General features: G+C 43.3%; 1 protein-coding gene across 1 annotated transcript in view; it reads left to right on the top strand.

The window, feature by feature from the left end:
- The first annotated feature begins 3966 nt into the window (after positions 1-3966).
- B3GLCT (beta 3-glucosyltransferase) overlaps positions 3967-25856 on the top strand; it is a 366333-nt gene continuing 344443 nt past the window's right edge. The window contains exon 1 of the mRNA XM_063429471.1: positions 3967-4195. Within this exon, the coding sequence (XP_063285541.1) occupies positions 4150-4195 (46 nt within the window). The 5' untranslated portion in view covers positions 3967-4149. The remainder of the gene's footprint in view (positions 4196-25856) is intronic.

Raw genomic sequence — 25856 nt, 5'->3', positions numbered from 1 at the left:
GAGCTGTGGCAGCTGACATTTAATGTGGATAAGTGCAAGATAATGTATCTTGGACATAAAAACCCAAGGGCAGAGTATATAATATTTTATAGAGTCCTAACCTCAACATCTAAGGAAAGGGATTTAGGGGTGATTATTTCTGATGACTTAAAGGTAGGCAGACAATGTAATAGAGCAGCAGGAAATGCTGGCAGAATGCTTGGTTGTATAGGGAGAGGTATTAGCAGTAGAAAGAGGGAAGTGCTCATGCCATTGTATAGAACACTGGTGATACCTCACTTGGAGTATTGTACGCAGTACTGGAGACCAGGGCCAGATTAAGAGCCCAGTGGGCCTGGTGCTGACAATTATGACGGGCCTAATTACAGAATCATATCGACCAAAAACAGTAAAACACTCCCAATCATCATGTATCTGATGGAGATGGTGCTGGAGAGAAAGAAAACAGCAGCTATAAGAAAACACATAACCTAGGCTAATCTCTCTCTAATTTATGTTTTCATCTTTCAAGTAAATCCATAACCCTTAACAGCAGTGTCCAGTCAAGCAGGAAGTCAATGGGCACGGTAAAGGGGTGTGCCACTGACACAAATCACATAACCTGCCAAAAGGGGCGAACATGCCCAAAAAGAGGACATTTCTGCCCAAAGAATAAGAAGGCCAGCCTGGCATGAATGCATGTCAGGCTGACTGCCAATCATGCAGCTGGCCAACTAAGGGCATACTATGCAGACAGCACCCTGAGCTTGGAATAAATACATCTAATGGTGCGCTCGCTCAACGCTTTCTAAGGACTGTCCCCTAGCACGCGCTGGTCCACTTACCTTCTTACTAGCAGGCAGAAGCTCCTGGTATATAGTCTGGGACAGAGAAAGGCTGTATGTAGTGAGTGTAGAAGAAAGGGAACATGCCACAGAGTTAGAGAGACCAAAGTCAGCATTACCTTAAAGGATCACTTTAGGGTCAGGAACACAAAATAAGTGCATGACTCTATAGTGTTAACACCACCATCTAGCCTCCTGGGCCCCTCATGCCTCCATAAGTATAGCAAAATCTTACTGTATTCAGGCCTGAAGCTGTAACTCTGCATGCTGTTAGACTCAGAAACACAAGCAGTCTGCTGACATCATTAGAAGTGGTGGCCTGATCCAATCACAGTGCTTCCCCATAGGATTGGCTGAGACTGACAAAGACGCAGATCAGGGGCAGAGCCAACATGATTCAAACATAGCCCTGGCCAATCAGCATCTCCTCATAGAGATGAATCTCTATGAGGAAAGTTCAGTGTCTGCATGCAGAGGGAGGAGACACTGAATGTTTGGATGCATTTTAGGCAGCCATGACCCAGAAAGGATCTCTAACAGCCATCTAAGGAGCTACCAGTGAAGTTATCACTAGGCTGTAATGTAAAGACTGAATTTTCTCTAAAAAGACAGTGTTTACAGCAAAAAGCCTGAAGGTAATGATTCTACTCACCAGAACAAATTCAATAAGCTGTAGTTGTTCTTGTGACTATAGTGTCCCTTTAACTATATTCATTTCCAGCCAGTCCACACAAGTTTTGTTCCCATACATCCCTCTTACATTTCCATACTTAAGTAAAGTATGGAAAAACACATGTGAAAAGTAGTTAGGGTTGCCACCTTTCTTGGAAAAACACACCGGCCTTACTAATTTGCTTAATTTAATATGTATGGGTGACATCACATGATGTAAATCACAAGTAGTGACATAAGAGAAAATGCTGTAAAATCACCAAAAAACTACTTAGTTTGATTCTGCTGTATAGCTGGATTCCTCCCAGTGCCCCCATGTCTCCCAGTGCCCTCATGACTCAGTGCCCCCATGTGTCGATTACTCCAGGTCTCAGTGTTCCTATGTATCAGTGTCTCAGTGCCCCATGTCTTCTAGTATCCCCTAGAGTCGTGTCCCCAGGTCTCCCAGTGATCCTATGTATGACAGTGTCTCAATGCCCCATGTCTCTCTGTGTCCCCATGTATCCCAGGGTCCAAATGTCACTAGGACACTAGGAAGACGGGGAGACCTGGGGACATGGGGAGACCTAGGGACACGGAGACACCAATGACACTGGGAGACTAGGGGACTCTGGCTGGGACACATGGGGACACTGGGAAAATAGGGGACACTTGAAGACATGGGGACACAGACACTAGAGACACTGGCTGGGGGACATGAGGGCATTGAGACATGGGGGCATTGGGAGACATGGGGACACTGAGAGACCAGGGCCACAGACACTAGGGACACTAGCTTGGAGACATGTGGACATTGAGACACTTAAGGCACTAGTAGACATGGGGACAGTGAGACACTGGCAGACTAGGGGCACTGGGAGACTAGGGGTCATTGGGAGACTAGGGGGCACTGAGACACCAGGGACACTAGCTGGGAGACATGGGGACACTGAGTCCCCATGTGTCTGTGTCATAATGTCTCCCAATGTCCCTTAGTGTCTCAATGTATGTCTACTTGCAGCCTTTCCCCCCATCCCTTACTTCCCTGAGCTGTAGGCTGTCTCTGCAGGCTGGGGAGTTGCTGTCTGGACTCTCTGTAGCTGCATCCCTGCAGATCAGTGAGTATAGATAGGCAGGGAGGGATATACTGGAACTTCCTATCCCTGCCTGTCTTCACACACAGCGACCCCTACTGGCCAGTGCTGGTATTGCATAGTAATCTCTTGTTTCTACTGAGAAAAATACCAGCATTTGTATTGCCAGTATCACTGCAATATTGGCACCAGCCAGGCAGTCTCAAATACTGGCTGTGCCAATAAAATAAAAGCCAGGTGGAATACCTAACAGTAGTGTGGGGGAAAAAAAAATGTAAAAAAAAAAAAAAATTTTTTTTTTTTAAATCAATGGGCCTATTCCATGGGCCTGGGCCTGGAGCTGCAGCTCCATCAGCCCCTATGTTAATCCGGCCCTGCTGGAGACCATATCTTCAGAAGGATATTGATACTTTGGAAAGAGTTCAGAGAAGGGCTACTAAACTGGTTCATGGATTGCAGTCTAAAACCGACAAGGAAAGGTTAAAGAATCTTAACATGTATAGCTTGGAGGAAAGACGCGACGGGGGGAATATGATAAAAACATTTAAATACAGAAAGGCAATCAACACAGTAAAGGAGGAGACTATATTTAAAATTAGAAAAACTACCACAACAAGAGGACATAGTCTTAAATTAGAGGGGCAAAGGTTTAAAAATAATATCAGGAAATATTACTTTACCGAGAGGGTAGTGGATGCATGGAATAGCCTTCCAGCTGAAGTGGTAGAGGTTAACACAGTAAAGGAGTTTAAGCATGCGTGGGATAGGCATAAGGCTATCCTAACTATAAGATAAGGCCAGGGACTAATGAAAGTATTTAAAAAATTGGGCAGACTAGATGGGCCGAATGGTTCTTATCTGCCGTCACATTCTACGTTTCTATGTTAATTTTACTTTGAAACCCTGCCAGACAGCCTGAAGCTCCCACAGTATAATAGCAATTCTACATATTTGTGTGACAGATAAACTTTAATATTGAAGAGGAGAAAACTATGTGAACTATTGTGTGCATGTGAAATTCTTTTATTGTTATGACACCTTCTCACGGTCTCACCCCATTTCCAGCACGTCTGTGGTAGCTACTAGTCTTACTGAGCCCTATAGTTATTTTTTTAACAACACTCCACATACGTTCAACACTGAAATATGTAAAAAAAAAAAAAAAAAAAATATATAAATCTCTATGCAATACCTATCCACAAATCCTTTTCCTGAAGAACTGCGAGTCAGACCCTTTAATAACACCACCTCCGCCCCCTTCCTTCAAAGGAAAAAAAAAAAAAATCCCATCCCTCACATTCATTTCTTGCACAGGAAAATGCTTGGCCAATCAGAACAGGCCGCTCAGTAACCAATTAGAATGTGCTCTTCAGTAACCAATCGGGAAGTGACTTTCATATGCACGTCAGGAGGTGGCTTTGCTTGTCCCTCTCGCTGGCAGTCTAGTGGCTGCTGGGATGTGAGAGCTCTCTATACGGCGCTGTGCAGCCTCCTCCTGATCCTGGTGACAGAGCTGCTGCTACTCTTGTTACTGTTACCGTTAGAACTCCGGATACACAACGTTCTACGAAAACTCGGACATGCTGGGCGGCATTCCATTCCCCTTCCTTGTTCTCTGCCCGCTCTGTAAGTAGAGTGCTGCCTGGACTGGCAATGTTTACTTTGCGGGCTTTGTTTTGGGGGAGTTAGATGTGCTGATAACTTTTGTGTCGGCTCCTAGCTGTGTGCAGTGGAGATCAGGAAGCACTTTATTGGGGAGCTCTGCAAAATTAAATGAACTGGCTCCTAGCCTGTGAGCTTTACTGGGGAGCTCTGCAAAATGAAATTAACTGTCTTCTAGCCTGGGAGCTTTACTGGGGAGCTCTGAAAATATAAATAAACTGTCTTCTAGCCTGTGAGCTTTACTGGGGAGCTCTGCAAAATGAAATACACTGGCTCCTAGCCTGGGGGCTTTACTGGGGAGCTCTGCAAATATAAATACACTGGCTCCTAGCCTGGGGGCTTTACTGGGGAGCTCTGCAAATATAAATACACTGTCTCCTAGCCTGGGAGCTTAAATGGGGAGCTCTGCAAATATAAATAAACTGTCTTCTAGCCTGGGAGCTTTACTGGGGAGCTCTGCAAATATAAAAAAACTGGCTCCTAGCCTGGGGGCTTTACTGGGGAGCTCTGCAAATATAAATACACTGTCTCCTAGCCTGGGAGCTTAAATGGGGAGCTCTGCAAATATAAATAAACTGTCTTCTAGCCTGTGAGCTTTACTGGGGAGCTCTGCAAATATAAATACACTGGCTCCTAGCCTGGGGGCTTTACTGGGGAGCTCTGCAAATATAAATACACTGTCTCCTAGCCTGGGAGCTTAAATGGGGAGCTCTGCAAATATAAATAAACTGTCTTCTAGCCTGTGAGCTTTACTGGGGAGTTCTGCAAAATTAAATAAACTGGCTCCTAGCCTGGGGGCTTTACTGGGGAGCTCTGCAAATATAAATACACTGTCTCCTAGCCTGGGAGCTTTACTGGGGAGCTCTGCAAATATAAAAAACTGTCTTCTAGCCTGTGAGCTTTATTGGGGAGCTCTGCAAATATAAATAAACTGTCTCCTAGACTGGGAGCTTAAATGGGGAGCTCTGCAAATATAAATCAACTGTCTCATAGCCTGGGAGCTTTGCACACAGCATTTTGGTAAATGGTCGTGTATCTGGGGGATGTAAATACACAGAGCAATTCTGAGTTTTGTACGTGGATATGTTATTAGTAAAGGATTCAGTTTCATGGGACAGAGCCACTTTAGTAGTCTGGGAGCTTTGTATACGGAGTAATATAGTGTAAAAAAAAATTCCCAGAGTTTTGTATACATGGAGCACTCTGCTAGACGATCCTATAGTCTTGGGCTATGGCTCTATACATGGAGCACTATACTGTAGTTAGTATGGGAGCTCTGTATGTTTAAAGGGAGCTATTTGCTGAAGGGTCGCTTAGTGGGGAGCTCTGTATACAGGAAACACTTTACATGTATAGAAGCTCTGTCTGTCTGTGTATAGTGATTGCATTACTAAAGCAATACCTTGCTATGTTAGTTAATACATATATAACACTTTATTGAAGGGTCCCTTACTGTATACAATTGACCCTTTACTGAACGATCCCTTAGTACGTGAGCTCTGTAGACAGTTAACCCCATGAAAAAACGATCCCTTAGTATGGGAGCTCAGTACATATGGAACCCTTTACTGAAGGGTTTCTTATTGTAGAGCAGGGGTGGCCATAATGTAGATCCCCAGGTGGTTTAAAGCGACAGCTTCCATGATGAGTTGTCATTCTAAAGGCATGCAAAGCATCCTGGAGTTTACAGTTCTACAACATTTGGGGACCTACCTTTTGGTCACCCCTGTTTGTATAATCTCTAAACTATGTATTGTAGCAAACTGAAATCCAAATGGCAAAATTCAGGATCAATTTCTTTATTTTTACATTTGGATTTCAATTTGCTCCAAATTATTTTTTGCATGCCTATCTAGAAGCCCTGTATGCAGGGAATTCTTTGCTGAAATAAACTCCTTGCCTGACAGGGAATTCATAGTGAATTACAAGTTTTATGCAGCGAAATTTAAATTGGGATTCATTCTGCAAGATCTCTATATATTTTCAGTTTGGTGAGTGCTGGAGGCTCCCATTGCCTGAGATCTTTCTGAATTTCCCTAATCTCTAGAAAGAAATCTTGCTGTTGCTTGCGAAGTGTATTATTTCTAGAAATCCACTGTGCTGACTCCAAGCATGCATTGATTTATTGTAACGTGTGAATGGTCTATAGAAATTATTTTATTAGATGTCAATGCTCCTTTATTGAAGACCATGCCGTTTTTATATAAAGGGCTGCATTCCATACTCTAGAATATATCCATTATATTTAATCTAGTACAATGTAACCAAGATTCTTTTTTTTTTTTTTTTATTAAAGAAATGCATGTTGTATTAGATGAAAGTGTAATGTAGCTTGTGTGATATACTTAGGTCTACTATTTTTCCCAGTTGGAAAAATTGGTTGTTTCATATATAAGATTTTTGTAAATTGTGTAATTGTTTTTATTTTTGAACAGGATTACTTTGCAAATTGTCTTAACATATATTGCAAAAACAAGCCTTATAGTTTATATTATTTCAATGTGTTCCTTGTATGCAATTTAACAGATGCCACAGACTACATCTGCATTTTGATAAGGGTAATATTCATTTTAGTCCATGATTATACACTATAATAATTGTACTCTGTGATCTGATAATACACCAATACATTTGTTTTCAGAAAACCATTAATTTAATGCCATATTGAATGGTGTGTACAACATAGGCTCTGTTGTAATAGGAGGAAAATAATAGCCAAAATGAGTCTCATCAAAACATTTAACTTTTTAGTCTGGTCCGCTTCAAACCAATTCTTATCAGCTCATGAGTCAGAACCCAGAATTGGGTCCCAGTGCCATATTAGAGAGTACAAACTAGTTGGAACAAGCATGTTTAAATTTGTCTAGTCTCCAGTCATCTGTCTGCAATAAACTGTAGTGGTATCCTTTTGCAGGACCACATTGATGATAGTACCAGCTTGCAGGGAACGTTTGGTAACTGTTGTGTATAATAACTGCAATTGTCTATCTCGTCTACTGAGAAGGCAAGACCCGCCTCATATGCGTTAGTTTGGTGATTGCCAGTCTGTTAAATGCTCTAGATATGATTGGTCCATGCTTCAGTAAACAAAAACAAGTAGACAGATGCTTTTTACGGCACAAGGGTAAGTTAGTGCACAAATCATTTAGAAGGAAATTTCATCATTCCTCTATATCAGTGTTCAAAAACCGCTTTGGGTTACCTGCAGCATCTCTGCACAAATAAAAAAAACAAAACAAAAAAAATGCTATTTAATTTGCGTTTGACTATTGGGTTAATTAACTTATCATGTAAAAGGCGATATCTAATGCAAAAATTGCATGATGAAGAAAATACCACATGGGACACATTCAGCTTTTGTTTTTAAATGTGGCAATTAATTTCTGCAGAAAACTAAAATGCAATAGAGTTCATATTATAGAAATTTAGCTAGCTAATGAACTAGCTGATTTGCCTTTAAATTTGGATTTCGGGGCGGAGCTAGCAGCCGAGCTGGCAAGACGCATGAATCCCGAGTTCCGGGAAACTGAAGCTAAAACGCCTCAAAATCTTGATTTTTACCTCCGCAAACCGGGGAAAAAGCTGCTAAAGACCCAGCACACTATGGGCAAACACTCCCGAAAGCCCCGAAGCTCGCCCGCGGGACATACCCGGGACATCGGGCAACTCCTGACCCAGGCCTGTAGGCCCAAGATGGCGGACGTCCTCCACGACATGGGGCTGGAGTCACTCTCTGTCTCGGAGGACGACTACATGAGCGATGTGCCGACTACAATGCCCCAAAAGAAGCACCATACAGCTCCACAGAAGCAGTCAAACCCACCTCTAGCGACTAAGGCCGACTTAACAAGCATGGTGGCTGACTTAAAGGCCTTCTTCACGGCTGAAATGGCGGGACTCAAGACAGAGCTGAGCACGCTAGCAGCCCGCATGAGTGCCACGGAGGAGGCGACACAGGACCTGAGCGCCCGACAAGCTACCACGACGGAGCAAATGCTAGGGCTCACGGCCACATGCTCACAACTGGGCACCCGGGTGGGGCAACTAGAAGACATGGCGCGACAAAGAAACATTAAGGTGAGGGGAATCCCTGACAGTGTGAAGGCGGACGAACTTCCAGCTCTCATAAAAAGACTATTGCAAACGGCCCTACCGGCCAAACAGGCCAAAGGTTTAACCCTGGATTGCCTATTCCGTCTACCAGGGCGCCCAAACAACGCCCCAGCCTCCGCAAGGGATGTCATCATGGGCTTCAGAACCCGCTCAGATAAAGACGGTTTCCTCCGGGCAATCAGGGGCCAAATCCCATATGTCTTTGAAGACCATAGCCTACAATTCTTTCAGGTCCTGAGCCGCCAGACACTACAGTGGCGGGCAACGCTGAAGGACACCACTGCGCAGTTAAGGGCGGCGGATATTCCATATAAATGGGGCTATCCCCGCACGCTGATTGCCTCACGAGACGGGCGAGAACACAAGCTCACAACACCAGAAGAGGCACCCCAGTTACTCCACGCTCTGGGCATCCGCCCGGCTGCTGGGACCAAGAAAGCAACGACTCACCGATGGGATGTCGCCAACATACAGCCTTTCACCCCGTCGGAACCGGCGGCTCCTGCTGGCAGCGGCACCACACACCCACCCAGCACTTAACAGGGGAAAACCTCGCCAACGCAAAGAACTAATCGATGTACCGGCTGGTCCTATCCTTCCTAGACACTAGCACCGTTCATGTTACACTGTCCAGTGCAACTTCCCCCACCGATCCTGTGGAATGTTATTTAACCATGTCTATCTTTGGTTTACTACATTTTGTTTACTAATTGTGCATCCTTTTGTCAGCGCCTAGTCAGCGGTAGGCTCTTACCCGACACGTGAGCACTTAAAACTAATGTGTTCCGGCCATACGGGTCCTCTGCTTGGTCCAGGCACACACTTCCCTCTCCCCCCCCTCGGACTCCGGGGTTATGGAGCCCTTGCATATAGTGGCCGTTCCCTGTCTCTGGCCGTTACTCTGGGAACCCGAAACCAGGCTCCCCAACCGGTCATATGTCACAGGTAAAGCTTGCCCCCTATTAGTAGGGAAAGAACCAAGGAGCAACACACTCCTGTAACCTAAGCATAAGAATCTAAGACGACCTCTTCTAAACAGCCCGGTCGTTTCACTTCCCGGCCGCTAGCTTAAACTACCTACATATAGCATGTTTTCCTTGTCCCTGTTCGTAGGGCACCAACGTCTATCTCACAGTTAATAAAATGCATCGCATCTGCAGCGTTGAAATCTGCATGTTGGCCCATATCTTTGTTTTTAACCCTTAAGTCTAAGCTTGCAGATATATCTAGCCTAGCTTCCCATTGTACACTGGTCCTTAGCGGCATAGACCACAGCACGGCGGATACCGAGCAATAGGGTGATACTATCCATGTTACATGTAAGCTTGTTAATACTATTATGATGTTGTAGCTTGCTATCATTAATGTACTATAAAATTGTGCCGTCACATGTATGCCACAATGATGTAATACACTGTTATTATCTGGCTTGTCACAGCTGTCGTGGCTATAACAAGCACACTGTTATGCTTTGCACAGAAAAAATAAAGAATTTAAAAAATAAATAATAAAATTGGATTTCCGTTAACTTCCTTTATGCAAAAGCAAGTTCACAACAATATTCCTGGTGTATATAGATTGAAATGCTTTCTGTCCTTACCGACATCCACTTTGTAGAAAATTGCAGCAATTCTTGTATGTATGCTTATAATTAACCCAAAAGCTATACACGGTCTGACCAGAGCTCTGATCTTCTGGTTCCTTATTGCATACCTCTGTCTTTTTTTTTTTTTTAATTCTTTTTTTTTCTTGTGCATATTAAAGAACATACATTTAGTCTTGCAGCGCCCCAACAGCATCTGCAGGCTTGTCATGAACATTAACTTATTCTGTCATGTGGTTGGCTAGCACAGCTTTAAAATGTTGTAACATGAGAAAAAGACAGGTGAGACATAACTTGGTGTAGTGAGCAGAACATACAATCATTAAACATTAATATAACAATATAGCAAGAATTGGAGGTCTTTGGATTAGTCAGTCCAGGGTTCACGTCGCGGGTCCTGGGTGCGGGGAGTCCGCCCTTGTGGCATTGTTGGAGAGTCCCAGTGTGGACAGCAAGGCCGGTCCTTCTTCCACGTTGGTAATTATGTAGTGTTGATCGTCTTTGGTCGCCCATCTGTAAACTAGACCCGCTGCTTGCAGGGTGGTGGTCACGGGCTGCATGCTCTTGCGCCAAGATAATGTGTCTCTGCTTAAGTCCTGGAAGAATGTCATTTGGTGTGTTTCAAAGTCATAGGGCGCTTTCCCTTTCATGGCTGTTATCAGGGCTATTTTGTCCGTCAAGGTTTGGCATCGTAGGATTATATCTCGTGGGGCTGACTTAGGTGCCCTTAGGGGTTTTGCTATGCGATATACGCCATCAAACGTAAAGTGTTTTGCCAGCCTGTTGGGAATGAGTGAGGCCACTAGACGCCTTACGAAGTGGGGTAGTTCCTCTAACGGCACCTTTTCTGTCACCCCCCTGATCTTGACGTTCTTTCTTCTACCCCTGTCGTCTAAGATGTTGACTTGCCTGGAGACGTTATCCTGTATTGTCTGCATCTGGGTAACTGTGTCTTTAAGTGAGTTTAGGGCCTGGCTCAGGTCTGTCACCTCTTGTGCCGTGGCCTGTGTTCGGGCTGATACTGCCTGTACCTCTGCTGCTAAACCTTTCAGGTCTGCTTGCCACATTAGTTGTAGGTTACCTTGGAGTCCTGCCAGCATGGACTGGATGTCACTTTTTGTCGCTGGGGCTAATCCATCAGCTGCCTGTGCCTTTATGTTGCCTGTGTCTGCCTCTGCTGTGCTGTGTTCTGAGCCTTCTTCCTCAGATTTTAACAGGTGAGGCTGCTGTGTTCGGGCGGGCCTGTGCGGGTGGAGGGTGCTGCAGCATGCTGCCTATACTCCGGTTAGGCGTGGAGGTACTCGCTGCAGGTTTGTTGGACCTCCGACCCATCTCTTCCGTTGTGTGGGAGTCTGCCTCTATGAGTTGTGGGCTCTGTCCGAGCCACGCTGTCAGCTCCCCGGTGAGGTACTGGTCGCGTGTGCGGTAGGCCCCTTGGCTCTTAACGCGGCGTTTTGTGCCCGACGGCTGAAAGAAAGGAATCTGCGTGTTCAGCAGGGTGTTAGGAAGCTGTTCCGGGCGGCTGTTTTAGGCGATGGGCTGCAGGTGTGCCCGTTTTTTCCCCGTTTTTTGCGCCGGCCGTGTGGAGCTTTTGCAAATGGCGACTGCCTCGCTGTGCCATTAGCTCCGCCCCCCACCTCTGTCCTCTTACCCACTCTCTCTTTTTTTTTTTTTGGCTGGTTCATAACATATTCACTGGCTATAATAATATAAACGTGTGCTCTATAAATTAGATATCTGATAACTACTTTCTGAAAATTCAGAATGTAATTTTTCTTTTTTTGTTTGCTTTCTTTCTGCAGTAGGTTCAGATTTTGCCATTCCCTGTTTTTAGCTGCTGCATTCCCACCAAAGAAATAAAACTGATATTGCAAGACTGTGGTAGTAGATTTCCTTGGACACGTTGATTATACAGTAGTACTTGTCTGTATGTCTAATCTGTGTCTCTCGTCTCCCTGCCTCTATCTATGGTCTTTATCTCTCTAAAAAAACATTAATTTCCTACATGATATTTTCCGTACTAATACATTGTAAAGACACTAGCTTTCCTTAAGAGCTTGTATTGTCCTTCTGTGTTATTTATTTAATTTGAGAGCTTGCTTTATACTCTTTTATGCCTGTGGAATCGTGGGAAGAAGGTTTATCTGACTGAGGTGGGAGATTTATAGTGTTCATAAAGAGTACTGTTTTATTTATTGAATCAATAGTTTTTGTAATTGGACTTACTGTCGGTGTAATGGCACAGTGTGATACAGAGAATGGTTTGTCCAGAAGTCAGAGCTTTTATACTCAAGTCATTATGTATTTGGTATACAGTTAAAAAGGAACTGTCACTTTCGATTGTCATCATTCTACTACAGTGTTTTATTGGAGTGCTGTGAGTAGACTCCATATTTTTGTGAGTTGGTCTGCAAGATATTTTCTGCCATGCATAATTTTCCAATAATTCCAGGCAGATGTGATCACGGGTCATGAGCTAGGGCATGTGTAATTTTTTTTTTTTTTTGTACATGCCAAGTTAGACATAACAGGTTCAAAAATAGAAAAAGGTATTGTTCCTAAGGAGTCAATATTGGCAGCAGAGGTGTGTAGTGGTTATAATTCCAGGAGTCCCATCGTGCCACCCCAAGTTAAGTAGTCAGTAGTCAAATCTCTGGTCCATCCTCCTTTCCTGATATTGCTAATTCAGAAGTTACCCTTCCGTTTAGTGATGTCCATACATTGGATATAATTAATTCACTGAGTGCATCAGGGACAAAATGCCATGTTTCTTGGGTCTTGTGGGTGATTTGCAGTACCTGCTAATTGCAGAACCCGGCTGTGTTTGGCCACTTCATGACGAGATAGGGATGAAGTTAAGTCTATTGTAGAAGGGGAAACTTATTTTTTACATGTATCAGAAAAAAGAGCTGGACTGTGGATCCCTGTGTAAGTTAAATGTCAAATCATTTCAAAACGATTATTACCATTACTACTAATTCTTAACGTGGGGTGGTGCCAGTTTTCTCCCATTGAATAAAATGATAATTAACACTTAATTAGCTATGTGGCTTTCCTTTTGTAAGTGACATACATTTGATGAGCTCATTATTTAAATACCAACTGGCTCCTAAAAGTTATGTTTGTCTAGAACTAGATTGCTTGTTAAATAAATGCTATATTTTGATGCAGTGACTTTCTGTTAATTTAGAATTTGTGTGTGTGTGTGTGTGTGTGTGTATATATATATCTCTAGATCAGAAAATTGGGGCAGCTAGGATGTATGGGAAATGGTTCACTGTCCAAGCGGGACAGATCTCCCATCAGTCAGTGTGGGCAGTGCTCTCTCCATCTCTGTCAGTAGCAGGGGGTCTTCCTTTGCACACTGAGCTCAGATACCGTTTATCTAAGAAGTTGGTGACTTTAAAGACCCCAGGGCTGCCGGTAGCTCCTGGTTCTGGGCAGGGATAGCTTTGCTGGGCTCTGCCTTTACTCCTTCTCGTGGAGGCAGACATGCAGCACTGGGAGCACCAAGCGTGCTCTGCCGGCACCATAACATCCCTGGCCAAAGGCAGAGAGGTCATGGCCTACTGTAACATATCTGGTAGAAGTGCCGCTGCCTGGCCTCACACGGTAACACGAAGCGGAAGGATTAGTCTCTTAGGATAATTACAGTAGCAGCAGCTATGTGGGTGGTGAGGCTGTAGCAGCACATGTAATGTCCTGGCAGACAGTCTTTTATAGATACGTTGGGCTGCTTTGAGATTATATAACAGCAGGACAATGATAACATTCCCTAAGATCTGATCCTTGTTACAGCTAGCAGTGTTAGACAGTGGGAGCTGTGTATTTTGTGTTTACCCATAACAAAGATGGTGTCCCCGGTGTGAGCTGTTGGGTAACAAACAGTGACAGGGCACTGACTGTGTAACCTGGCGAACAATAATGCGACTCTTCTGTGAGCGGTACTGGGCAGGTACGGCGTTCCTGCTGTGGAAAAAGTGCAGGAACACCATTGCGACGCGTTCTTGCAGGACTCGAGCCCTGATGTAAAATATGCACAGAATTGACATTAGACAACCAGTACATGGTTGCCTAAGTCACATTTGAATTATAACTCGGTATGTGCAGTGTTTCACATATTCCTACCATAACCACTTCATATAGACTCGAGCCCTACAGTCTAAGCATTTAGCAGTATTTTTTTCCCTTCAATTCCAGTGAACTTATCACGCTGACAACTAAACTCTTAAAGGAACACTATAGTCACCTAAATTACTTTAGCTAAATAAAGCAGTTTTAGTGTATAGATCATTCCCCTGCAATTTCACTGCTCAATTCACTGTCATTTAGGAGTTAAATCACTTTGTTTCTGTTTATGCAGCCCTAGCCACACCTTCCCTGGCTATGATTGACAGAGCCTGCATGAAAAAAAAAACTGGTTTCACTTTCAAACAGATGTAATTTACCTTAAATAATTGTATCTCAATCTCTAAATTGAACTTTGATCACATACAGGAGGCTCTTGCAGGGTCTAGCAAGCTATTAACATAGCAGGGGATAAGAAAATCTTAATTAAACAGAACTTGCAATAAAGAGAGCCTAAATAGGGCTCTCTTTACAGGAAGTGTTTATGGAAGGCTGTGCAAGTCACATGCAGGGAGGTGTGACTAGGGTTCATAAACAAAGGGATTTAACTGCTAAATGGCAGAGGATTGAGCAGTGAGGCTGCAGGGGCATGTTCTGTACACCAAAACTGCTTAATTAAGCTAAAGTTGTTCAGGTGACTATAGTGTCCCTTTAATGTCAGTTGTATATGTTGCTATTCTTGTCTTCCTCTCCAGATCTTTGTGTTTTTCCGTTCATACTGTATAATTATGGAAATATCTATTTTGCGTATAAGAGAACCTTGGGGTTACTATATATATATATATATATATATATATATATATATATATATATATATATATATATATATATATATATATATATATATATATATATATATATATATATATATTTTTTAAATTCTTTATTTTGGTGTGCATAGAGAATACATACACGCCGGTATTGCCACAACAGCAGATACCTGCGATTCTGGGTTAAGAAACATAGGTTTAAACTGCACATTTATCATTTTAGGCATGCTTGACACTCGGTTAAACGTTGAGTATGTCAGTAAGCTGGCAACATGATGATCCCTGCTTAAAGGGATACTGTATTCCTGGCACTAGCGATCCCTCGCACCCCCTCCTAGGGGGGTGGGGAGGGGACTTTTGGTTCTTTATTTTTATTTATTTTTTCATTTTCCAATGGGTTGTCAAATATAGTAAGTTATTCTGACCAGAAACTTTAAACACTGTATTTGTTGTTGTTGGAGTAACCAATTAAGGGCAACTTTTTGTGTAGAGGATGGACAGCATATTGCATTTACATCAAGAACCTCCCATGGCACAGATTAAACATTATCCCAGATCTAGACTGTGCTGTTGAATTCTTTCAGTCTGAACTCCTACAAATTTGGAATTTGCATGCCCCGCTGCGTAAGGTGAGGGTAAAAGGAGCACATATGAACTGGATCACAGCTGACCTCATCCAAATGTACCCGTTTTGGGATTCTTTGTGGTCAAAGTTTAAGCATACTGGCTCTATGAATGATCACTGTGCGTATAGACAATGGCGAAATATATGCACAAAACAAACAAAATTGGCCAAGGCCCAATATTTCTATGAAAATCTGAACAATAACATCTCAAACCCTAGAAACTTTTGGAAAGTCATAAATAAACTACAAACTCCCCCAATCCACTCCCAACCCTCCACTGTCAAAGTGGATAACCAAACCCTGCAACTTCCCTTAGATGTAGCAAATGCCTTTAACAATTATTTTGTCAGATGCTCTACTGCCCTGATTGCCAAGCTAATAAATGGCACGCATCCTGAAACTACAAATGTGGATCAGGTCTCACTAAATTCGCAAAGTCCGAATATAGACAAATTCATTTTTAGACCTGTACCTGTTAGTGTCATTGAAAAACCAGTCCAGACCTAACCAAATCCCAGCAATGCTGTTAAAGCTCAGTGCGCCGGCAATTGCTAAACCCGTCGCAACTCTAATTAACGAATCCTTGGTGTCTGGATACATACCCAAACTTTGGAAGACTGCGAGAGTAGTGCCTATCCATAAAAGTGGTGACACTACTTTGGTTTCTAACTATCGCCCTATATCATTGCTCCCGGTATTGTCAAAAATATTAGAAAAATGTGTCCATACGCAACTATGTGAGTATTACCAACAATCAAACTATCTGACCCCTGATCAATCGGGCTTTCGCCAGAATCACTCCACTACAACTGCCCTCTTAAAAGTTTGCAATGACATCCAAACTAGCATGGAACAAGGATACCTAACTGGAGCTATTTTCCTTGATTTTACTAAGGCATTTGACACAGTAGACCACGACATTCTACTGCTCAAACTCAAAAACTCAGGTATTGGTGATCGTTCGCTAAACTGGGTTTGATCGTATGTATCGGATCGCTCGCAATATGTGTCCATTGCTGACAGCGACTCCCTCCCTCTCCCAGTCACGTGTGGTGTTCCCCAAGGTTCCATTCTCGGCCCCCTACTATTTACATTATTTATAAATGATCTGCCTAATGTCTGCAAATCCTCAAATGTACACATGTACGCAGATGACACGGTAATCTATGCGAGCAATTCCGATCTACCGCAGCTTGAGGCTGTGCTCCAAGACCAGTTTACAGAGGTAGAAAAGTGGATCGCAAAAAACAAACTCTTCCTGAACACTGACAAAACTGTCACAATGATCTTTGGAACAGTACCTAAATTACACAATTCCCACCTATCCATCAAAACAATTTCAAATAGCACACTGACCGCAGTCCACTCTTTCAAATACTTGGGTATGATGTTAGACCCCAATCTATCTTTTGGCCTGCACATAGAAAAGCTTGCATCTAAACTTTATCCAAAACTAGGTGCCCTGTACAGAAACAAATCCTGCCTAAGCCCTACAGTAAAGGAAAAGATTGTACAGCAAATGCTGATGCCAATCATTGATTATGGGGATGTAGTATATGCATCTGCATCGCAATCCCACATTAATAAACAACAACACATTGTATAACTCGTTCTGCCGATTTGTGCTACAATGTAATTACAGGACCCACCATTGTGACATGCTAAAAGAACGAAACTGGCTGTCGCTGGAATCCAGACGCACTCTTCATCTTCCCAGCCTTGTGTTTAAGAGCTTTTCTGGGAAGCTCCCACCTTACCTGAACACAGTGCTTTCCCCGGCTGTTCCCACTTCCTATAACCTCCGATCCAGTACCAACACTTTACTTAGTCTACCTCAATATAAAAAGAAAGCAGCCCGATCCTCTTTCTCCTACAGAGCACCGCAATTGTGGAACGACCTCCTGCACAATTTAAAATCTTCCCTAAGCTTAAAGTCCTTTAGGAGATCCCTTTCTACATACCTCAAAACAGAATGCATCTGTCATGGTTGATTATATATTTCCTTCCTGTTCTATGTTAAATTTTGTATATATTGTGTATTAATATTGTTTTTGTATTTTATTGTACACTAACTGTAACAATGCAATGATTTGTGGACCCAGGACATACTTGAAAACGAGAGAAATCTCAATGTATCTTTCCTGGTAAAATATTTTATAAATAAAAAAATAAATACATTTTAGAAGCCAAAGAAACTGATTTTCTGAATAATTTCTTTCTGACAATAATATGACTCTACTCTAGGAGCCCTAGAAAGCTTCCCTCCCTTCCACACTGATTTTACAATCCATGAGGACCTCTGTCCTTGCCCTTTCTTTTTCTGTCAGTTGCTTAGTACTGCAGGCCCATCGCTTCACTCAAATAAGGTGTGTGTGTGTGTATATGTATATGTATGTATGTATGTATGTATGTATGTGTGTGTGTATATATATATATATATATATATATATATATATATATATATATATATATATATATTAATTATTTTTTTTTTTTTTTTGAGACATGTTGCAAGATCAATGTAGTAAAGAGTGTAAGCTTGATGCAGCATGGCTCCTAGCTTTGCTTTTCTATCAGCCAACAGATAAAAGTGAACAGTGCATACATTAATATTGTGGATATTATAATAGATCCACTATAACCAATTTAGTGAGATCATGCATTACACTCCCTTCAAATACATAAATAAATATTCCCTAAAGAGGTTCTGAAATAGATGTCTCTCGTATGACTCTCATAGGGAAACACAATAGTTTTTTTTACAGTGGTATGACAATTAATTCCTCCAAGATCACACCCACATTTTATTGAGCCTGCTGTGATAAGTAGCTCAGGTAATACAGCTTTGAGTGTGGTGTGTATATGTATGTGTGTATGTATATATGTGTGTTATAGTATATATATCATGGGAGTTGTAGTTCTACAATATCTGGAGATCTATCTTGTGGGCACCCATGCTCACAACCCAGTTCAGGCAAGGCAATGGCAAGCATTGAGAGGAGAAATAGAAACAATCAGGATTATTAACTAAAGTGAGAATTCAAACGGAATTTAAAATTTAATTAAACAAAAAAAGGCCGAACTGAAAATATTCTCTAGCTCAGCTATGCTTCCAGATCAACTACTCTGGCCTTAAATTAGAAATTAACTTTAAATTCACAGTTTAGTTAATACACCTGACTTTTATTCTCTTTTCTTAATGCTGACTGTCAGGTACAAATGACAGAGCTTATAATACAGATTGACAAGACGCTAAGATTAAAGAACACCGTTGCAGGCTAAATGGGTGTGGAGTTCTACAATTCATTTTATTTTTGACACCCACAAGTATATATTTGTAAAATATATAGGGATAATTCTGTTCCCATTTAAAGGGATACTTTAGTCACCAAAAAAAACTTTAGCTTAGTAAAACAGTTTTGGTGTATAGATCATGCCCATGTAGTCTCACTGGTTTAACTCCCAAATGGCAGAGAATAGCACTGTTTTTTTTTTTTTTTTATATACAGCTCTGACAGCTCCTCCCCGCAAGTAACTTGCATGGCCTTCCTAAACACTTCCTGTAAAGTGAGGTCTACTATTTGCACTTCATTTATTGTAAATTCTGTTTAATTCAGAATGTCTTATCTCCTGCTCTGTTCATAGCTTGCTAGACTTTGCAGGAGCCTGTGTGTGGTTAAAGTTCAATATACAGAGCAGGAGATAAAAACTTCTAAAGCAAGTTAACAGCCAATTGAAAATGAGTCACAGCCAGGGGAGGTGTGACTAGGGATCATGGAGACACTGATCTTTCCCCATAGAGATGCATTGAATCAGAGCTCATGCAGAGCGTGGAGACACTGAACGTTGTGCACCACTGACCCAGGAAGCACCTCTAGTGACAGTCTGAGTGACTGCCACTGGAGATGCTGATTGGCCAGCATAGTGTGTGTGTTTTGTTGTGCCAAAGGCTAAAAATTGCCAAACTGGAAAGTTTCCAGTTTGGCTACTTGTGCCTTAAGTTTGTCTTGAATCCACTTAGAATTCCAGACAATTTGCACTTTTTAATGAATAACCATGTGACTGTAAAATGGTCATTATGAAATGCAGCTCATTCTATTCAAAATGATTTGTAAAGCTTCTTCAAATTAATGGTTTTGATACAAAGTATGATCCTGGAATTGTATAAGCCTGCCACATCTCCAATATATTCAATTTTCTGTTCTGTGTATGTGTTAGATATATTCTTATCCTTTTCATATAAAATGACACCTCCTTGTTCTTGTATCCCATTTCCTTAATTGTGGATTGAGAAATCTAATTTACATAAATATAATATCCCCCTGTGCTTACTTGCGTTGCATTGCTTCCCCCTCCATCTGTTGTGACTATTTCATTTCTTCCTATTGCAGATTTCAGTAGTATGCTTTTACATGATGTTGATTAATAGGCACATTTTGTTTCTGCAAGGCACACATCATGCTTATGTGGAATGAAAAAAGATACATGGGCTGGGTGTTGAACATAGCTGGATGCCTTTATTTCATATGCATTTCTCTTTATTCATATAAATGTCACAGGCTATAAAAAAAGATATACACCCATTTTGGTACACAGTGGAATAGAAGCAGCATATCTCTGTAGTGGTTATGGCGCCAGCAGAGCCCTGGTACAGTTATCTGTGCCCTGGGCACCCTCCACTGATTCCTCGTCAGCCATAAAGCTCTGCACTGAGCTTAACTCAGCTGTGTAGGGAGGAGCTTATTGTCTGAGAGCGCTTAGTGAATGCTCTCAACGAATACAGCACCTAAGCTCTGCATGGAGACTTTCGCCGGTCCAAAAAATAAATAAAGGGAATCAACACAGACTATAATTAAAAGGAAAACTACCACAACAAGAGGACATAGTCTTAAATTAGAGGGGAAAAGGTGTGTAAATTTCAGGAAGTATTATTTTACTGAGAGGGTAGTGGATGCATGGAATAGCCTTCCAGCTTAAGTGGTAGAGGTTAACACAGTGAGGGAGTTTAAGCATGCATTGGATAGGCATAAGGCTATCCTAGACTTAAGATAAGGCCAGGGACTAAGTAAAAGTATTTTGAAATATTGGGCAGACTAGATGGGCCGACTGGTTCTTATCTGACGTCACATTCTGTTTCACCGATTCAATGCATCTCTATGAGAGGATGCTGAATGGTGCAGTGAACAGTTTTGCTGTGCATATACAAAATCTAATCTTTGTAAAATGCTGCTAGAAGTGAACTTGTTCAGCAGGAATTTCAGGAAGTTGGCCTAATTGGAAGAGTTGTAGAAAACTTGCCAAACACTCTAAAGTGCATTATTCACTATAGTGCGAATTGCCGGGAATTGTATGTGAATTTAAAATTTTAGGCCAAAAAAAACAAATCAAAAACATAACTGACTTGGAGATTTTGCCTAAGATTTGAAATACACCTTGAATTCATGACAATTCACACTTTAAAAAGTGTGCTCCCCTCTCCTGCCGGTCACTTCTTGTAGCGTGGCTGAGCGCAAACCGGCAGTGCCGCAGACTGTGTGGAGGGGGCGGGGATATGAACACGTCATATCCCTGCTCCCTCTGTAGCACACAGCGCGGCTGGCGCCCAGCAGGGGCGGAGCTACCGCCGGCCCCCTCAAGTCAGCATGGGAGGAAGTCCTCCCATGAAGAGAGTAGAGAGGAGGCAGAGAGGAGGGGGGCTGGGCAGGATCAGCTCCTCCAACTCCCAACTACACTCAGGCAGCACTTTGGATCCCAGGTAAGCCACCCTCCTGCTCCTGAACCTGTCTGTCAGTGTGTGCATGTCTGTCAGTGTGTGCATGTCTGTCAGTGTGTGCATGTCTGTCAGTGTGTGTATGTCTGTCAGTGTGTGTATGTCAGTCTGTCAGTGTGTGTATGTCAGTCTGTCAGTGTGTGTATGTCAGTCTGTCAGTGTGTGTATGTCAGTCTGTCAGTGTGTGTATGTCAGTCTGTCAGTGTGTGTATGTCTGTCTGTCAGTGTGTGTATGTCTGTCTGTCAGTGTGTGTATGTCTGTCTGTCAGTGTGTGTATGTCTGTCTGTCAGTGTGTGTGTCTGTCTGTCAGTGTGTGTATGTCTGTCTGTCAGTGTATGTCTGTCTGTCTGTGTGTGTGTGTCTGTCTGTCTGTCTGTGTGTGTATGTATGTCTGTCTGTCTGTGTGTGTCTGCCTGTCTGTCTGTCAGTGTGTGTCTGCCTGTCTGTCTGTCTCTGTGTGTCTGCCTGTCTGTCTCTGTGTGTCTGCCTGTCTGTCTCTCTGTGTGTGTCTGCCTGTCTGTCTCTCTGTGTGTGTCTGCCTGTCTGTCTCTCTGTGTGTGTCTGCCTGTCTGTCTCTCTGTGTGTGTCTGCCTGTCTGTCTCTCTGTGTGTGTCTGCCTGTCTGTCTCTCTGTGTGTGTCTGCCTGTCTGTCTCTCTGTGTGTGTCTGCCTGTCTGTCTCTCTGTGTGTGTCTGCCTGTCTGTCTCTCTGTGTGTGTCTGCCTGTCTGTCTCTCTGTGTGTGTCTGCCTGTCTGTCTCTCTGTGTGTGTCTGCCTGTCTGTCTCTCTGTGTGTGTCTGCCTGTCTGTCTCTCTGTGTGTGTCTGCCTGTCTGTCTCTCTGTGTGTGTCTGCCTGTCTGTCTCTCTGTGTGTGTGTCTGCCTGTCTGTCTCTCTGTGTGTGTTTCTGCCTGTCTGTCTCTCTGTGTGTGTTTCTGCCTGTCTGTCTCTCTGTGTGTGTGTCTGCCTGTCTGTCTCTCTGTGTGTGTGTGTCTGCCTGTCTGTCTCTCTGTGTGTGTGTGTCTGCCTGTCTGTCTCTCTGTGTGTGTGTCTGCCTGTCTGTCTCTCTGTGTGTGTGTCTGCCTGTCTGTCTCTCTGTGTGTGTGTCTGCCTGTCTGTCTCTCTGTGTGTGTGTGTCTGCCTGTCTGTCTCTCTGTGTGTGTGTGTCTGCCTGTCTGTCTCTCTGTGTGTGTGTCTGCCTGTCTGTCTCTCTGTGTGTGTCTGCCTGTCTGTCTCTCTGTGTGTGTGTCTGCCTGTCTGTCTCTCTGTGTGTGTGTGTCTGCCTGTCTGTCTCTCTGTGTGTGTGTGTCTGCCTGTCTGTCTCTCTGTGTGTGTGTGTCTGCCTGTCTGTCTCTCTGTGTGTGTGTGTCTGCCTGTCTGTCTCTCTGTGTGTGTGTGTCTGCCTGTCTGTCTCTCTGTGTGTGTGTGTCTGCCTGTCTGTCTCTCTCTGTGTGTGTGTGTGTGTGTGTGTCTGCCTGTCTGTCTCTCTGTGTGTGTGTGTCTGCCTGTCTGTCTCTCTGTGTGTGTCTGCCTGTCTGTCTCTGTGTGTCTGTCTGTCTCTGTGTGTGTGTGTGTGTGTGTCTGCCTGTCTGTCTCTCTGTCTGTGTCTGCCTGTCTGTCTCTCTGTCTGTGTCTGCCTGTCTGTCTCTCTGTCTGTGTCTGTCTGTGTCTGCCTGTCTGTCTCTCTGTCTGTGTCTGCCTGTCTGTCTCTCTGTCTGTGTCTGCCTGTCTGTCTCTCTGTCTGTGTCTGCCTGTCTGTCTCTCTGTCTGTGTCTGCCTGTCTGTCTCTCTGTCTGTGTCTGCCTGTCTGTGTGTATGTCTGTGTTTGCACGACAATGTACCTGTATGTGTAGATTGTATGACTGTGTGTCTGTATATCTTTGTGACTGTGTGCCTGAATAATTATGTCTGTATGTTTGTGTATTTGTGCGTGTATGTATTTTTGCCTGTATCCATGTCTATGTGGGAGAAAAAGAGAGAGAGACAGGGGCTGAGGGGAAGAAAGAGACAGAAAGGGGCTGGCGGGGAAGTAAGAAATACATAAGAGGGGTTGTAGGAGACACACTAAAAGGGCACAAAGGGGTAAGACATTGAAGAGGTTGGATATGCAACACTAATGTGGGGGTAAGAAATTCAAAAGGGGGCTACGAGACACAGAGGTGAAGATGCATTGTTTATTTTTTGGGGGGAGGCGTGGGGTGGGGCGTCAAAATGCATCTTCGCCTGTGTAGTCAAAAATCCTAGCACTGGCCCTGCCCGCAATGGCAACGGCGTCCCCCCCACAGTTCCTTCCTGGATGGCGGCTGAACCGAATCCAGCTTCTGCTCTTTTTCCAGGCTGGCTAATAGCGCTGCAAGAGGTGCGGTGTACAAGTCTGCTAGGTAGACTTCATATCTCTGTATGTGCAGCACAATGGTGTAACTCGTGTAGAGGGACCTGGTGCAGGAAGATTAATGGGCCCCCCTCTAGATCTGTGGCCAAAAGGGTGATCCACATCTGTTGCACAATTCCCACAATGCCCTGCCAGCTGAAGATTTAAGTTTGTGCATTTTGAATGTAAGCATGTTTTTGTATGGAGTAAGTGTGTGTGGGTGTAGAGGTGTATTCTATTTGCCTTGGAATGCAGTGGCATACTTCTATATAATGTCTGTTTTTGAATGCATGATTGTATTTTGTATGTAGTGTTGGCTTTTAAATGCAGGTGTACATTTGTTTGTATTCTTGGTATTTGAATGAAGGGGTGTATTTGTATATGATTTTGGCTTTTGACTGCAAGGATTGCTTTGCATGTAGTGTTGATGTTTGCTAGAGTGTATACACAAACACTAATACATATACACACACACACACACTCTGCAGGGATTTTTGGGTACACAGGTGAAGATGTTTTTGTTTGCTGTCCCTAGAGGAGTTACCAGACAGCAATGTAAACTCTGCCTTTAGTCTGAAAAGTCAGTGTTTACATTGAAAAGCATGCAGGTACAGTATATAGACTTCAGAGCAACTACATTAGGCTGTAGTGGTTCTGGTGACTATATTTTCCCTTTTTAAGAACTGTATTTGTGACATTGAAAAATCTGGCTCCTAACTGTTTTTGTTGGCTCCTAGATTTCAATCAAATTTGTTGAGCCCTGCAATAATGTTAATTCCCTTCCCTCCCCCCCCTCCCCCTCCACATAATGTTAATTTCTCCATCGCTCCCCTGGCTGTCCCATAGTGTTCTTTCCTCTTTTCCTCCCATTTTCTCCGGCCCGTAGTGTTCTTCTCTTCCCCCCCCCCCCCCCCCCCCCCCCCCCCGTCGCATAGTGTTCATTCACAACCCCCCTCTCCCCCCCGGTGTTTCTCCGACCTTTCTGGTAGCGTGGCCGAGCGGAGCAGACCACGGTACAAGAGCTTCAGTTCCTGTACCCAGAGACGTAACTAGAAACCACGGGGCCCCGGTGCGAAAATTGCCCTGGGACCCCTAATTCATCTACCTCCTACCCCACACATCCCGCCCCCCCCACACATGCAGACAAACAGATATACACAGACACCCATACATACAGACACACATACACATGCAGACACACACAGATACGATACACAGAGTGACTGGAAGGAGGCAGCGCTGTGCGCCTCCTCTTGCCGGTCACTCTAATGTAGCGTCCCCGGGCTTGTACCGCCTTATGGATGCGCCGGCACACACACCCACATAACTTTTATGTACAGGAGTGTGGCTTCCCTTGTGTCCTGCTACTGGCTGAGGCTGATGGGAGTGTGGAGCTGGAGCAACTCTCTCCTGCTTTGCCTCCTTTGGCTCGGTATGACCTGCAATCACTTCCTGTGAGAGCAAGAGATATATTACAGAGGTCCCACTGTTAAAGAGCCACAGCACCCAAGCAGACCTCTGTTCAGTAATAAGTGCATGAGCCACCTGATGGGTCCCCTGCGTGCTGGCCAAGGTTCCGCGGCAGTGCAGCATTTAATACTGAAACCCTGCACGTTGACACTGAAGTGGTCATAATGTTCAGTCACAATTGAACTCACTCAAATACTGTGTTTTATTTAATCACCCTATGTCTGTATATTCTTAAAACGCAGAAACGTGTGCACACAATTTCAGAAGCTTTTACTTCCACCATCTGAAATATAATGTTTGTATTGTGACATGTGATAAAAGCAAAGGCTGATTTGTTCTCTTTGTCTTCAGGACAGCAATTCACTTGTCATCTTCTATTCTGAAATGTATTTCTTCGTTTGAATGCCAATGTTGTTTAACCCCTTCACTACCAAGCACTTTTTTAATTGGGAAAAATAAAAATAGCATAACCTTTATTTGAAGGGATGCATAGCAAACATTTAAACAATTTTGTGTATAGATACATTTTAATTTATGTAAATTTACTCTGTTGTTGAAAATTGAATTTACTTTTCAATTATTCGTTCAGCCTTATTTCAGAAAATATTGCGATCTTTCACACTGGGTCTGAAATGTTGGTAAAAAGAAAAAAAATGCAATGTTCTCACATACTGTGGATGTAAGAAAAATAGATATATAAAATTGTCAAAAACGTTTGCTTAGAGGTATTTGCAAGGACTCTGAAGGAATTACTAGCAGAACACTTTATTAAACTTC

This window comes from Pelobates fuscus, chromosome 1 (genome assembly GCF_036172605.1).
Source record: "Pelobates fuscus isolate aPelFus1 chromosome 1, aPelFus1.pri, whole genome shotgun sequence".
Classification (NCBI taxonomy): domain Eukaryota; kingdom Metazoa; phylum Chordata; class Amphibia; order Anura; family Pelobatidae; genus Pelobates; species Pelobates fuscus.
This window is presented reverse-complemented; position numbering and strand designations above follow the sequence as displayed.